At 35.4% G+C, this 13,060-nt stretch overlaps 1 protein-coding gene across 1 annotated transcript in view; it reads right to left on the bottom strand.

The window, feature by feature from the left end:
• LOC148616871 (macrophage mannose receptor 1-like) overlaps positions 1-13,060 on the bottom strand; it is a 114,466-nt gene that overhangs the window by 36,010 nt on the left and 65,396 nt on the right. The window contains exons 30-33 of the mRNA XM_088584015.1: positions 12,095-12,265; positions 8,797-8,835; positions 5,346-5,512; positions 3,594-3,658 (exon numbers count right to left, since the gene is read on the bottom strand). Coding sequence (XP_088440141.1) covers positions 3,594-3,658; positions 5,346-5,512; positions 8,797-8,835; positions 12,095-12,265 — 442 coding nt within the window. The remainder of the gene's footprint in view (positions 1-3,593; positions 3,659-5,345; positions 5,513-8,796; positions 8,836-12,094; positions 12,266-13,060) is intronic.

The following is a 13,060-nucleotide window of genomic DNA, read 5'->3' as shown; positions in this document are numbered from 1 at the left end:
AAACACCTGTAGATTAAATAATTTTAGTGATGCCACCACTCTAAGTACTCCACTTTAAACACCTGTAGATAAAAACAATTTTAGTGATGCCACCATACCACCACTCTAAGTACTCCACATTAAACACCTGTAAATTAAACAATTTTAGTGATGCCACCACTCTAAGTACTCCACATTAAACACCTGTAGATTAAACAATTTTAGTGATGCCACCACTCTAAGTACTCCACTTTAAACACCTGTAAATTAAACAATTTTAGTAATGCCACCATACCACCACTCTAAGTACTCCACATTAAACACCTGTGAATTAAACAGTTTTAGTGATGCCACCACTCTAAGTACTCCACTTTAAACACCTGTAGATTAAACAATTTTAGTGATGCCACCACTCTAAGTACTCCACATTAAACACCTGTAAATTAAACAATTTTAGTGATGCCACCACTCTAAGTACTCCACTTTAAACACCTGTAAATTAAACAATTTTAGTGATGCCACCATACCACCACTCTAAGTACTCCACATTAAACACCTGTAGATTAAACAATTCTACTGATGCCACCAATCTAAGTACTCCACTTTAAACACCTGTAGATTAAACAATTTTAGTGATGCCACCACTCTAAGTACTCCACTTTAAACACCTGTAAATTAAACAATTTTAGTGATGCCACCATACCACCACTCTAAGTACTCCACATTAAACACCTGTAGATTAAACAATTCTACTGATGCCACCACTCTAAGTACTCCACTTTAAACACCTGTAGATTAAACAATTTTAGTGATGCCACCACTCTAAGTACTCCACATTAAACACCTGTAAATTAAACAATTTTAGTGATGCCACCACTTTAAGTACTCCACATTAAACACCTGTAAATTAAACAATTTTAGTGATGCCACCACTCCAAGCACTCCACTTTAAACACCTGTAGATTAAATAATTTTAGTGATGCCACCACTCTAAGTACTCCACTTTAAACACCTGTAGATAAAATAATCTTAGTGATACCACCACTCAAGTTCTCCACTTTAAACACCTGTAGATTAAACAATTTTAGTGATGCTACCACTCAAGCACTCCACTTTAAACACCTGTAGATTAAAGAATCTTAGTGATACCACCACTCCAAGTACTCTACTTTAAAACACTTGTAGATAAAATAAAGGCCAAAAAATGAAGAGCTAAAAAAAAATCATTCTATCACAGGGAATAAAATCTGAAAAACTATTAATTTTTGCAATGTACTAATTTTCACTATTTATACAGTGAACATAATAGCATGAAAAATAGTACCTGCCGAATTGGATTTTTAACACATAATGCTTATCAATTTCTGAAACCATGAAAAATAATTCATGTACCCGCAAATACACCTTTACAGAATATGCAAAACAAAGCTACTGCAAAAATTAATACACTAACAATAGCTATCTTCCAAGGAATGCGTTGGTGTTCTCATGAAGCTATGACCATTTTCTAAAGAGCCTGAATCGCTCATCTGGTTAAATTTTTGCACATCAAGGGTAATAACTCTAACAAGGAGATGTCCAACTATTTTGATACACAAAGACTTAGGTAGGAATTATCATAAGGATCATTTTGTCAATTAAAAGTTCCTATCTATTATATTTTCCAAATATTGGCTGAAAACTGCTAAAACAGTTATTTCTTTTCAAAGGCAATAACTCTAACAATGAGTCATCCAATAACTTTGATCCCTGCAGACTTTTGTAGGCCTTACAATAAGGATCATTTTGGCAACTGGCTAAAGTTAACAGTTTTGGAAAGGTAAAAGAAAACCTTCTGACAGACCCCTTTGTTCTATTTTTAGTAAAATCCCCTTATCAGATCTATGCATAACACCTTAACGAACATTCATACTAATATTGGTTCTTATTTGTCTGGTAGTTTCAGAGGAAAAGATTTTGAAAGAAATAACACATAAAATAGGGATAAAACATCATAAAAGGGCAACAACTCTTCTAACATGGCTTAACAGGTTAAATAGAAAATTTCACAACAAATAGATCTCGTCATACTGTACACTTTTACCCATTGACAGAATCAGAATTTGGCTAAACCTATAGGTTTTAGATATATATGTGAAAAACTTCTGTCTGACCCCTATGTTCCATTTTCAGTAATGGCAATCATTTACACATCAAAAATCCCCAAATCACATCTATGTAGAAAACCCCAAAGGAACATTTATACCAGGTTCGGTTCTATTTGGTCAACAATGTCAGAGGAGAATATTTTTAAAACAAAAAAAAAATTAAAAAGAGCAAAAAAAGTTGAAAAAGGGCAGTAACTCCAAAATGGCTTCGGTCTCACTAGCCACTTCCGGGTCAAATGGCCACCCCCCTATGTAGTACCAAAAACACACTGAACCTTGACATATGCATTGTAAGTGCATTATTTGTGTGTATTATGATTAAAAGTAGTCAAAATAAAGCTGAGAATGTGTACTCTAAAATCATATATGTAGTTAACTACAAAAGTGTATGAATATTGTTTACATGTGTGAGTAATTTGCCTCCATGCTGTCAGTTAGCAGAACAGGTAAAAATGTGGATTTTCAGTATTATTTATTCAAGTAAATTTTGTGAAGAATTTCTACAATGATCATACCATTATCATAATGATTTTGGAAGCCTTATTTTCCAAGCTTTGCAACGGTATGCAACTTTACAATGTCATTTGTCCTGGGAATTCACAGTGAAACTTTGAAAATTACTTTTTTAACATGTAAAGTCATGGAAACGTTAGAAGTGGTGAGTGAGACCTTCACAGATAAAAACAAAAATTTGACTACAGATAAATCATATTATACTGAACACTTTCCCCTATCAGAATTTGGCTAAACCTAACGTTTTTGGAGATATATGCAAACAAAATTCTGTCTGACCCGTATGTTCTATTTTCAGTAATGGTGGCCATGTTTTTAATAAAAAATCCCCACTTCAGTTCTATGAAGGATACCCCAAGACACATTCATACCAAGTTTGGTTCTAATTGGTTAAGTAGTAACAGAGGAATAGAGTTTTGATAAATTGTTAATGATGACGGATGACGACAACGATGATGAACACCAAGTGATTGCAATATCTCACCTGGCTGAAAAAGTGTTAGAATTTAAGCTTGTGAATTACCTTTTAACTTTAAATGATTTCAATCAAAATTGTTTGTTTTGAACTTCAATACTATCTCCCTTTGGAATATTCCAACAGCTGTAAGACCTCTTTACGGTAATGTACATATAATGCTTAACCTTTCTATAAAATTTAATTAAAATACCTCGAGTGGTTGTAATCTAAATAAGGAAATTTGGAATACAAATATTTTTTTACAGATATGGGATCTTGGGATTTGCAACAAAGCCCTCTCTATAAATTTAAAAATATTAAAATTCAATGTTGAAAAAAAATTAGTCTAAATACCTCCAGGGACAAATACATATGTATCTTACTCTTAAAACTAATACGTAATTGTTTCTATTCTTAAGTAAAATTGATCTTATTTTCATGAGCAAGAAAACAACAGCAAAATCATGAATTTGCACATGCTGCCTTGCTCGTTATACCTGTAACCGTCTTTAGCTTTAGATAATCTATTCAGACCAATCCATGAATTAAATTTCTGTAGTATCTGAAAATGCAAAAAAAAAATTCAAAGCTATACCAATAAATTTTCAATACTTCTCTTAATAACTCTGTTCTATAATGTTTAACAATAATTATAATGCAAATAAAGGAGATAGACCTAGGGTAAGGGATATAACTTTTGAAATCAGTGAGGTGAAATATTACTGCTCGGGCATTAAACCCCAACACTGAATCAATCAATTTCACCAAAGCCTATCAAGCTTTCAATTCAAACAGAATGAAATCAGTCCAAGTTACTATGATGCTTATATGACATTGTGGTAAAATGCTGAAAACAAATGTTCCAATTATTTGTAAGAGTTGTGTCCCTTACCCTAGGTCTACCTCCTTAAGAAGAGTTATGATCCTATGCAGTAGAATCTGTAGAGGACCCAGAGGGTATTGCTTATTTAGGCTGTGTGCCAGTTCATGGTCAGTTCATTGATATAAATTTATCTATATGAACAGACACAATTTAATTAAAATTAGACATGCAGTGATTGAATGGAACAACTGATAGGTCTAATTTTAATTAAATTGATTAACAGATAAATAGACAATAGTAGTGTCTTCACGTCAAATAAAAAGGAATAAAAGGATGAGGCGAAGAAATGGGGTTACTCTGAGGCCTCGCAGTTACCCCCGTTTCTTCGCCTCATGCTTTTATTCCTTTTATGTGAAGTCAAGATATTATTACTATGTTTATGCTGCAATAAAAAAAATATTTTCATGAAGGCAGAATGTTATTCCCAATACAAATTTTATAATGCGTTCCCTGTGTGGCGCCTCCCGTATGAGCAGAATAATATAGATGACGTAAACAGATGTAATTTGTTAATCTATTCACGATCGGTTGAAGTACAACAGATTGTGCTACTTATTTACAAATAAACTGACTCAATTTGCAACAAAGATATATACTGTGGTTAACAAATAATAACAAGTAACAACATTATTTTGCTTTAGACTCAAAACATTGTCCCATTGTGTCCTAAGCTTTAACACTTGGCTGGTTTTATTGTGTCAAAGTGTGTCACTTTCAGTCAGACATGTGAACATTCAAGCAGTGGGTGTGGCTTAAAGTGATAATATGACATTGGCATATTAAAGCCTTATGAATAAACAGTCAATATGTTTTACTTGATCAAATAGGGAGATTGCAGCATAAAAAAATATATATACAATGAAACCTTTAGTGAGAAGTCCTTATTTGACTATGGCCAATTAAGTACTTTATCAACCTTCCAAATACAGTCAAACATTGGAAGCTTGAACTCCAAGGAACCATTAACCAAAACCATTTTTTGACATCAGATTTTTGTTTGGACATTAAGCTGGTGTTAACTGTTACACAGCTTCAAAATGTACTGATATAAATGGACTTCATTTTATGTCTAGTTTACCATGTTCTAAGTTTTTTGAGGGTCTAGTTTTTTTCCAAGGTTTGGTTTAGACAGGTTTAAGGTTCTTCTAGGTTTTGGTTAAGGTAGGTTCCAGGTTTTTCCTGGGTTTAGTTTACACAGCTTTAAGGTTTTTTTCTCGGGTTCAGTTTGCACAGGTTTTAGGTTTTTCCAGGGTTCGGTTTAGGAAGGTTTAAGGTTTTTTTCCTAGGATTAAGTTTACACACGTTTCAGGTTTTTCCAGGGTTCAGTTTAGGCAGGTTTAAGGTTTTTCAAGAATATGTTACTTACATTTTCATTAACCCAGTCATGTTCATCCTGTGAATGATAACTAATCAAATGGGACTGCATCTCATTGCAGTCTGCTTCAGCCTGTTTGAAAGTCCGTGAGTACATTTTATTCATTAGGTAACAAAAATCTTTGTAATATCGCCATTTTTTCTCGGTGTCACAGTACTCTGAAAAAAAAAATAACACTGTTCCATGTTTTAAAGTAGATATTAACTACATCAAAATGTACACTTAAGGAGGTAGACCTAGGGTAAGAAACATAACTCTTAAAAATTGTTGGAACATTTGTATTCAGAATTTTACATCATTCAATTAACTTGGATTCATTTTATTCTGCTTCAAACAAAAGCTTGAGAGGCTTTGGTGAAATTTAATATAATACAAACATATCACTGATTTCATAAGTTATGTCCCTTACCCTAGGTCTCACTCCTTAAGGAGTCTTTAAGGAGTGAGATTATCCTGGAAATAAGAAATGTAACATATACAAGAAAAAAACCAGAAAAACTGTAAGCAATGCTAAGTAAATTGATACTCCTAAATCCCCCATTTGATAAAATGCATCTTTTGACTTCTTAATTAATCTAAATCAAAATCTAAAGTAAGAGGTGCACAATGAAATACATATAAAGACCAAAGAGTAATGGATGAGAGATGGGTACTCCCATGCCCCTAAATTCATAAATGATTAAGTCAATAATTTGGAACAAAATCTAAAATAGATTATGCACAATGTGAATATATAATAAAAATTAAGCATGTTTCATTTGATTCCATTCAGAACTCTTGTGGCAATCTAAATATCTGCGAAAAAAAATACCAAATTGTCAACAATGGAATCATTCAAATATGTCAAAATCCTAAAACACATGGAACAGAGACTCTCTCCATACACAATGTAGCCAACTAAACAAAAGAGATTAGCAGTACACATAAAAACTGAAGATAAATAAGACATCACAAAAGCACTAGCAATATGAAATCCCACAAAAAAACAGGATGGACATCAGGTGCTCCGGAAGGCATAAGCATGACTTACTCCACCAGAGGCATCATCAATATTGCAGCGAGTACTGTGAAAGTACTATTGTTCGTGGGGTACCAATTTTCCTGGTTTTCGTGGGTAGGCCAAACCACGAAGTTTGGTTCTAAACAAACAGGAGATTTCCATTGGTGTGTATACTGAATACTTCCAAACCACGAATTCAAGAATCCATAAACTTGTGTTTCTTCCCTAGTCCATGAAAATTGGTATCCACGAATTAAAGTACCTTTATAGTATAACCTAGTTATAATCTAACAACAATAATCATGTCCGCGATACGTGTCAAACACAAAGACGAAATCATTCATTTCAACTAAGTATCGTGATGTAAACTTATTCTTACATCTAAATTGACATTTTATTTGCCGGGACTAATTTGATACAAACCGATTGATTTATTGATCTATGGCAGATGATAATTCATGTATGTTTGAACAATCAAACAGACCCAGAATACAAACCAAACATACCCCATTATAAAAATAGTAAATAGACCCATGCACTCACAATGAGCTCAATGAGAACTGCATGGGATCGGTTTCATAAAAAAGTTGAACATTTCCTAAAATCCCGAACTTTTCCTCAATTCTTAACTTCCAAGTGATCTGGCTTGGGTTTCATGAAAAACAATTTTGATTTGAAATTTTCCCCAAATACCCAATTTCAAGTGACTAGTCAAAATTTGAGTAAAAGAAGAATCTGAGGAAAAAGTATTCAAGGGAACCAATATTCTGGCAGAAATCTAAAGTACGTAATCCAGGTAATCCAAGACAAGATATGGAAAACACAACAAAGAATATAAAAATAACCACAATAATACATACAAAGTAACAAAAGTAAATGAGCACTTTGGACTCCAATAAAACTGGGAGCATGGACCAGGTGCACCTGTAGGGTAAGTGTTCTATGCTTTTCTAAAAACACCCACTGAATTGCTCATAAAAAGTTAAGTCCAGGATGGACAAAAGTGGAAAGGAAAACACATTGAACAAATTAGTTTTCATGTTGCAGATGGATACACTGTAACGATCAAGAAGTTCATGATGACAACCATAAAACTTCTGTTGTGATAACTTCAATCTTGTAAGCATATTACCCTGTTCCAGGAGCCTAATTGTAAGTAGACTAGTGCGGCACAAAAAGTGTGGTTAGTTACGGCAAGCTATGGCATAACGTATGAGTTGTAATATGAAAACTCCATATGCAGGTGCTGAAGGGATATTGCCACAGATGAAAGGAAAGTTGACGATACGGAATGAAAAGTCATTGCATTTGTTTTATAGTTTGGTCAATAGTTTTCCTTTACAATCACTCTCAAAGTATAGAGGTTAAGATATGAGCCTTACTCCACAGTGTCTGTAGTATCCTTTACCTCAAGTTCTTTGAGGTAGATGAGAAGTATATAAACCCCAAAACTAGGATTGTTGAACAATAATACCTCATCTATATAGCGGAAACTGAGATAAATGGATCCAGCTATAAACAATTTTCCTTCTTTTAGATCACAACAGCTATAAAGTCATGCTCATAAAAGTCAAGGAATAAGTCAGCAAGTAGAGGAGCACAATTTGTTCCCATTGGAATGCCAACTGTTTGTTGAAAAATGCATCCACCACACTGGACAAATATGTTGTCGATAAAAAAATACAAACATTTTGAAAACTTAGTGTTCTGTATATTTGGAAGATGATTTGGATTTTTTTTTTTTTTTTTTCAAAGACATAATGAGGAATCTCTATCAGGAACTATATATTTGTATCTAGGTGTACCATATTTTTTGGTGTAACAATGATGTTTAAAGGTTTTTGAGTCAGGATTTTATCTGAGTATGGAGAATAAAAGTATGAAGAGTTGAAAAATCATAGGTTTTAATGCTATGAATTGAGGGTTTCCAGAAGATCTTTCAAATTTTTCAGGATCCACATTGAATAAAACCAGTACGAGAATAACAAGTGTTATGGTAGGACAGGGGACCCTCTTTGACAGCTGTGAGTATAGAAATTAAAAGTTTTGAAAGAGGTTTGGTGGTACATTTTGCAAATCCAGCTATGCAGCGCTGTTTGTATGGATTCTTGTGGAGTTTAGGAAATCAGTACATTGACAGTAAATCACATTCATCGTCTATGGTAGAAAGACCAAAATAGGATAGCACAGATTTATAGATTTCTACTATCTCTTCTTTGGAGAGTGTTGTAGCGGTATAGGTCTTATTACTGCACAATTTGAAATTCTTTATGAACCAGGCTTTTGTTGGTTGAAATTAGAGTAGAGGAAAATTTGATGAAAATCTCAGTTTTTGAGTTTTAATGAAACCTTGCAAAAATTACTTAAATAAGAATATTAAATAGTTAGTAAAATAAGTATATGTATGACCTACATGTACCTATAAATCAATATTATACAAACCTTCAGTGGTGGTAACATTTGGCTCTATCAACGGCATCCCTAAAATAAAAACAGAAAAAATTCAGTAAAAGCCATATATTTCCAGGATTAGAAATGATCAAGTTAAAAGTCAATTTTGCTGGTATTATATTTCCCGGCAGACCATCAATCATACCATATGACTATAACCTTGGTCAACTCTCAAAGCACCTATCTATAAAAATGCATGAGGAGGGAAATTGTATGCAAAACTGTGTATAAATTCTCCATCCTATTATTGATATTTTACCTTTAATAGACAATAAGCAAAGAGCAGTGATTTTATAAATCTAGTCAACTGTCATTCCACCTCACTGCAGTCCTAGTCAAATGTTGTAGCACCTAAATACAACCCTGGTCAACTGTCATATCACCTAAATACAACCCTGGTCAACTGTCATAGCACCTAAATACAACCCTGGTCAACTGTCATATCACCTAAATACAACCATGGTCAACTGTCATATCACCTAAATACAACGCTGGTCAACTGTCAAAACACATGATTACAATCCTGGTCTTCTGTTATACCACATGACTACAGCCCTGGACAACTGTCATACCACATGACTACACCCTTGGTCAACTGTCATATCACATGACTACAGCCCTGGACAACTGTCAAAAGCATATGACTACAGCCTTGGTCAACTGTCGTGGCAAATGAATACAGCCCTGGTTAACTGTCACAGCACCTGACTATAGCCCTTGTCAACTCATAGAACCTGAGTACAGCCCTTGTCAACTGTCATAGCACCTGACTACAGCCCTGGTCAACTCTCATACCACATGACCACAGTCCTAGTCAATTGTCATAGCACATAACTACACCCCTGGTCAACAGTCATTCTACAATGAAACAGCACTGATCAACTGTCATAGCATCTGACTAAATGGTTGATTAATCAACTGTCAGACTACAGTCTTTTCAACGTTTCCCAGACAACAGCCTTGGTCAAATGTCATACCACATGACTACAGCCTTGGTCAAATGTCATACCACCTGACTGCAGCCCTGTTCAGCTGTCAAAGCATCTGACTTCAGTCCTGGTCAACTGTCACAGCACCTGACTACAGCCCTTGTCAACTGTCATAGCACCTGACTACAGCCCTGGTCAACTGTCATATCACATGACTACAGATCTGGTCAATGGTCAAAGCTCATGACTACAGTCCAGGTCAACTGTCATAAGACAGTAATTAGTCTTGTAAACTGTCATACCACATAACTAAAGCCCCAGTTAACAGTCATAGCAACTTGCTACAGCCTGGATCAATTGTCATTGCAACTTACTACAGTCCTGGTCAACTGTCATTGCACATGACTACAGTTCTAGTCAACTGACATAGCACATGTCAACAGTCCTAGTCAACTGTCATACCACATTAGTAAAGCCCAGGTCAACTGTCATACCACATGACTACAGCTTAGGTCAATTGTCATTGTACATGACTACATCCCTGGTCAACTGCCAAACATCATAACTAAAGCCCTAGTCAATTGACATACCACATGATTACAGCCCTGGTCAACTGTCATATCACATAACTATAGCTTTGGTCAACTGTTATACTACACAACTACAGCCCTGGTTAATTGTCACAGCATCTGTCCAGTCCTGATCAACTGTCATAGCACCTGACTACAGCTTTGTTCAATTGGCATTGTACATGACTACTGCTCTGGTCAATTGTAGTAGCACATAACTAAAGCCCTGGTCAACTGTCATAGCAGATGACAACAGCCCTTGTCAACTATCATTGCACGTAACTAAAACCCTGGTCAACAGTCATACCATATGACTACAGACCTGGTGAACTGTCATAGCACCTGACTACAGTCCTGGTGAACTGTCATACCACATAACTAAACCCATAGTCAACTGTCATATCTCATAACTGCAGCCCAGATCAACTTTTATGGCACATAACTAAATTACTGGTCAACTGTCATAGCACCTGACTAGATGCCATGGTCAACTGTCGTAGCACATGACTACAGCCCTGGCCAATGGTTATACCACATAATTAAAGCCCTGGTTACAGTCCTGGTCATCTGTTATCACTAAAGAAATCAGCTCTAGTCACCTGTTACCATTAACTTTGGCTACAGTCCTGGTTACCTGTTATAGCCATAAGCCTTATTTTTAATCCCCCACATCCTCTTCCTTTGTCTACAGTCGTGGTCAATTGTCACAGCATCTTTCCAGTTCTTGTCAATTGTCATAGCACCTGACTACAGCTTTGTTCAATTGGCATTGTACATGACTACAGCTCTGGTCAATTGTCGTAGCACATAACTAAAGCCCTAGTCAACTGTCATAGCAGATGACCACAGCCCTGGTCAACTATCATTGCACATAACTAAAACCCTGGTCAACTGTCATACCACATGACTACAGACCTGGTGAACTGTCATAGCACCTGACTACAGTCCTGGTGAACTGTCATACCACATAACTAAAGCCATAGTCAACTGTCATATCTCATGACTGCAGCCCAGATCAACTTCTATGGCACATAACTAAATTACTGGTCAACTGTCCTAGCACCTGAATTTAGTTCTGGTCAACTGCCGAAGCATCTGACTAGACGCCATGGTCAACTGTCATAGCACATGACTACAGCCCTGGCCAACGGTTATACCACATAACTAAATCCCTGGTTACAGTCCTGGTCATCTGTTATCACTAGAGAAATCAGCTCTAGTCACCTGTTATAGCCATAAGCCTTATTTTTAATCCCTTACTTCCTGTTCCTTTGACTACAGTCTTGGTCACCTGTTATAGCCATAGACGACATCAGCTCTAGTCACCTGCTTCCCCTCCCTTTGGCTACAGTCTTAGTCACCTGATATGACCACTGACTTTACCCCTTTAGTCACCTGTCACCCTTCTCATTGGTTAGTCTTGGTCACCTGATACACCATGGACTTTAGCTCTAGTCACCTGCTTCCCTTTTGTTTAGCTACAGCATAAATTACCATTCATATCCTTTGTCGTCTTTGTCACACATGTCTATTTTTGTCTAACATTTTAAGGAGGAAGACCTAAGGAAAGGGAAACAGCTCTTACAATTCACTGAAACATTTGTATTCAGCATTTTACATCAATCTCATTTAAGCATCAAAGTTACTTGGATTGATTTCATTCTGTTTCAAATAAAAGCTTAATAGGCTTTCGCAAAATTAAATATGATACAAAAATATCACTGATTTCAAGAGTTTTGTCCCTTACTCTAGGTCTACCTAAAACAATACATGAGACTAATTCCACCTTACCTTTCATGATTTTACAGACAAATCCATAGCTATTACTGCAATGAGCATCATTCCATTGACCACTTCCATATTTAGATGCATAAACACAATCTTCATTAGAATATCTATCATTTGGTTCATTCGGTGACCAATTTCCAAAATCAAATGGTGATCCATCTGACCACTTAAAACCTAGAAGAAGATAAAACCACTGACTGCTCAAGGACTGCTTGATCAATTAATGGGCTCTATGTTTGTTATTACAAAAAGGTAAGGTTAAGGGCTTTCACAATATAGAATGAAAGGGCCACTTGAGAAAAATAGTCCATGGGCTGGGAGGGTTCACCATGCATCCCCCACTCTTCAACTTTGTAGTGATTTTCAGGCACTTTTATACCTCCCATTACTGACTGAATCAATTTGTCGCCAAAGAATATTCTAGGATACTTTTTCAGTAAAAGCTTATATTTGTACCCAACTGGGTCAAAAAGCCGAGATTTTTTTCCCCATCTATTCAAGTGTCTGTCTCCCTCGGACAGCAGGTGTAAAGAAAACTAAATGCATATAGGTTCCTCATGTAGACCATGTGGTAATATTTTTAACATTTTTTGGAAATTCTTTCTTGAAAACAAAAATTTCATGTTATATCTATGTAGGAAATTAAATTTTCCATCAAATGATATCAAATTAGAGATGTTTTCGTTGAGCAATAATTTGTAAAATGGGAAATCGGAAATAAAATCCCATTTTTAACAATTTTTTATAACCTTCTGACTGAAAATTGCCACAAGTCATCAAAAAGAAGTTATAATTGTAATAACACTAAACAGAAAATACCAAATATGTTATTTTTTTACTGAAGTATAAATAGTCTAGGGGTTTTCATATTGAAAACATATGTCAATTCAAGCAATTTTTTGGGGGGGTTAAGTTACAGTTTTTTACTCCAAACCCCTAAGTATAACCGCAACTTTTTGAGTAACATTG

Source organism: Perna viridis, chromosome 5 (genome assembly GCF_037379345.1).
Source record: "Perna viridis isolate PV_CMFRI_1.1 ecotype Kerala chromosome 5, ASM3737934v1, whole genome shotgun sequence".
Classification (NCBI taxonomy): domain Eukaryota; kingdom Metazoa; phylum Mollusca; class Bivalvia; order Mytilida; family Mytilidae; genus Perna; species Perna viridis.
The sequence above is the reverse complement of the archived record's forward strand: the minus strand, read 5'-3'. Positions and strand labels throughout refer to the sequence as shown.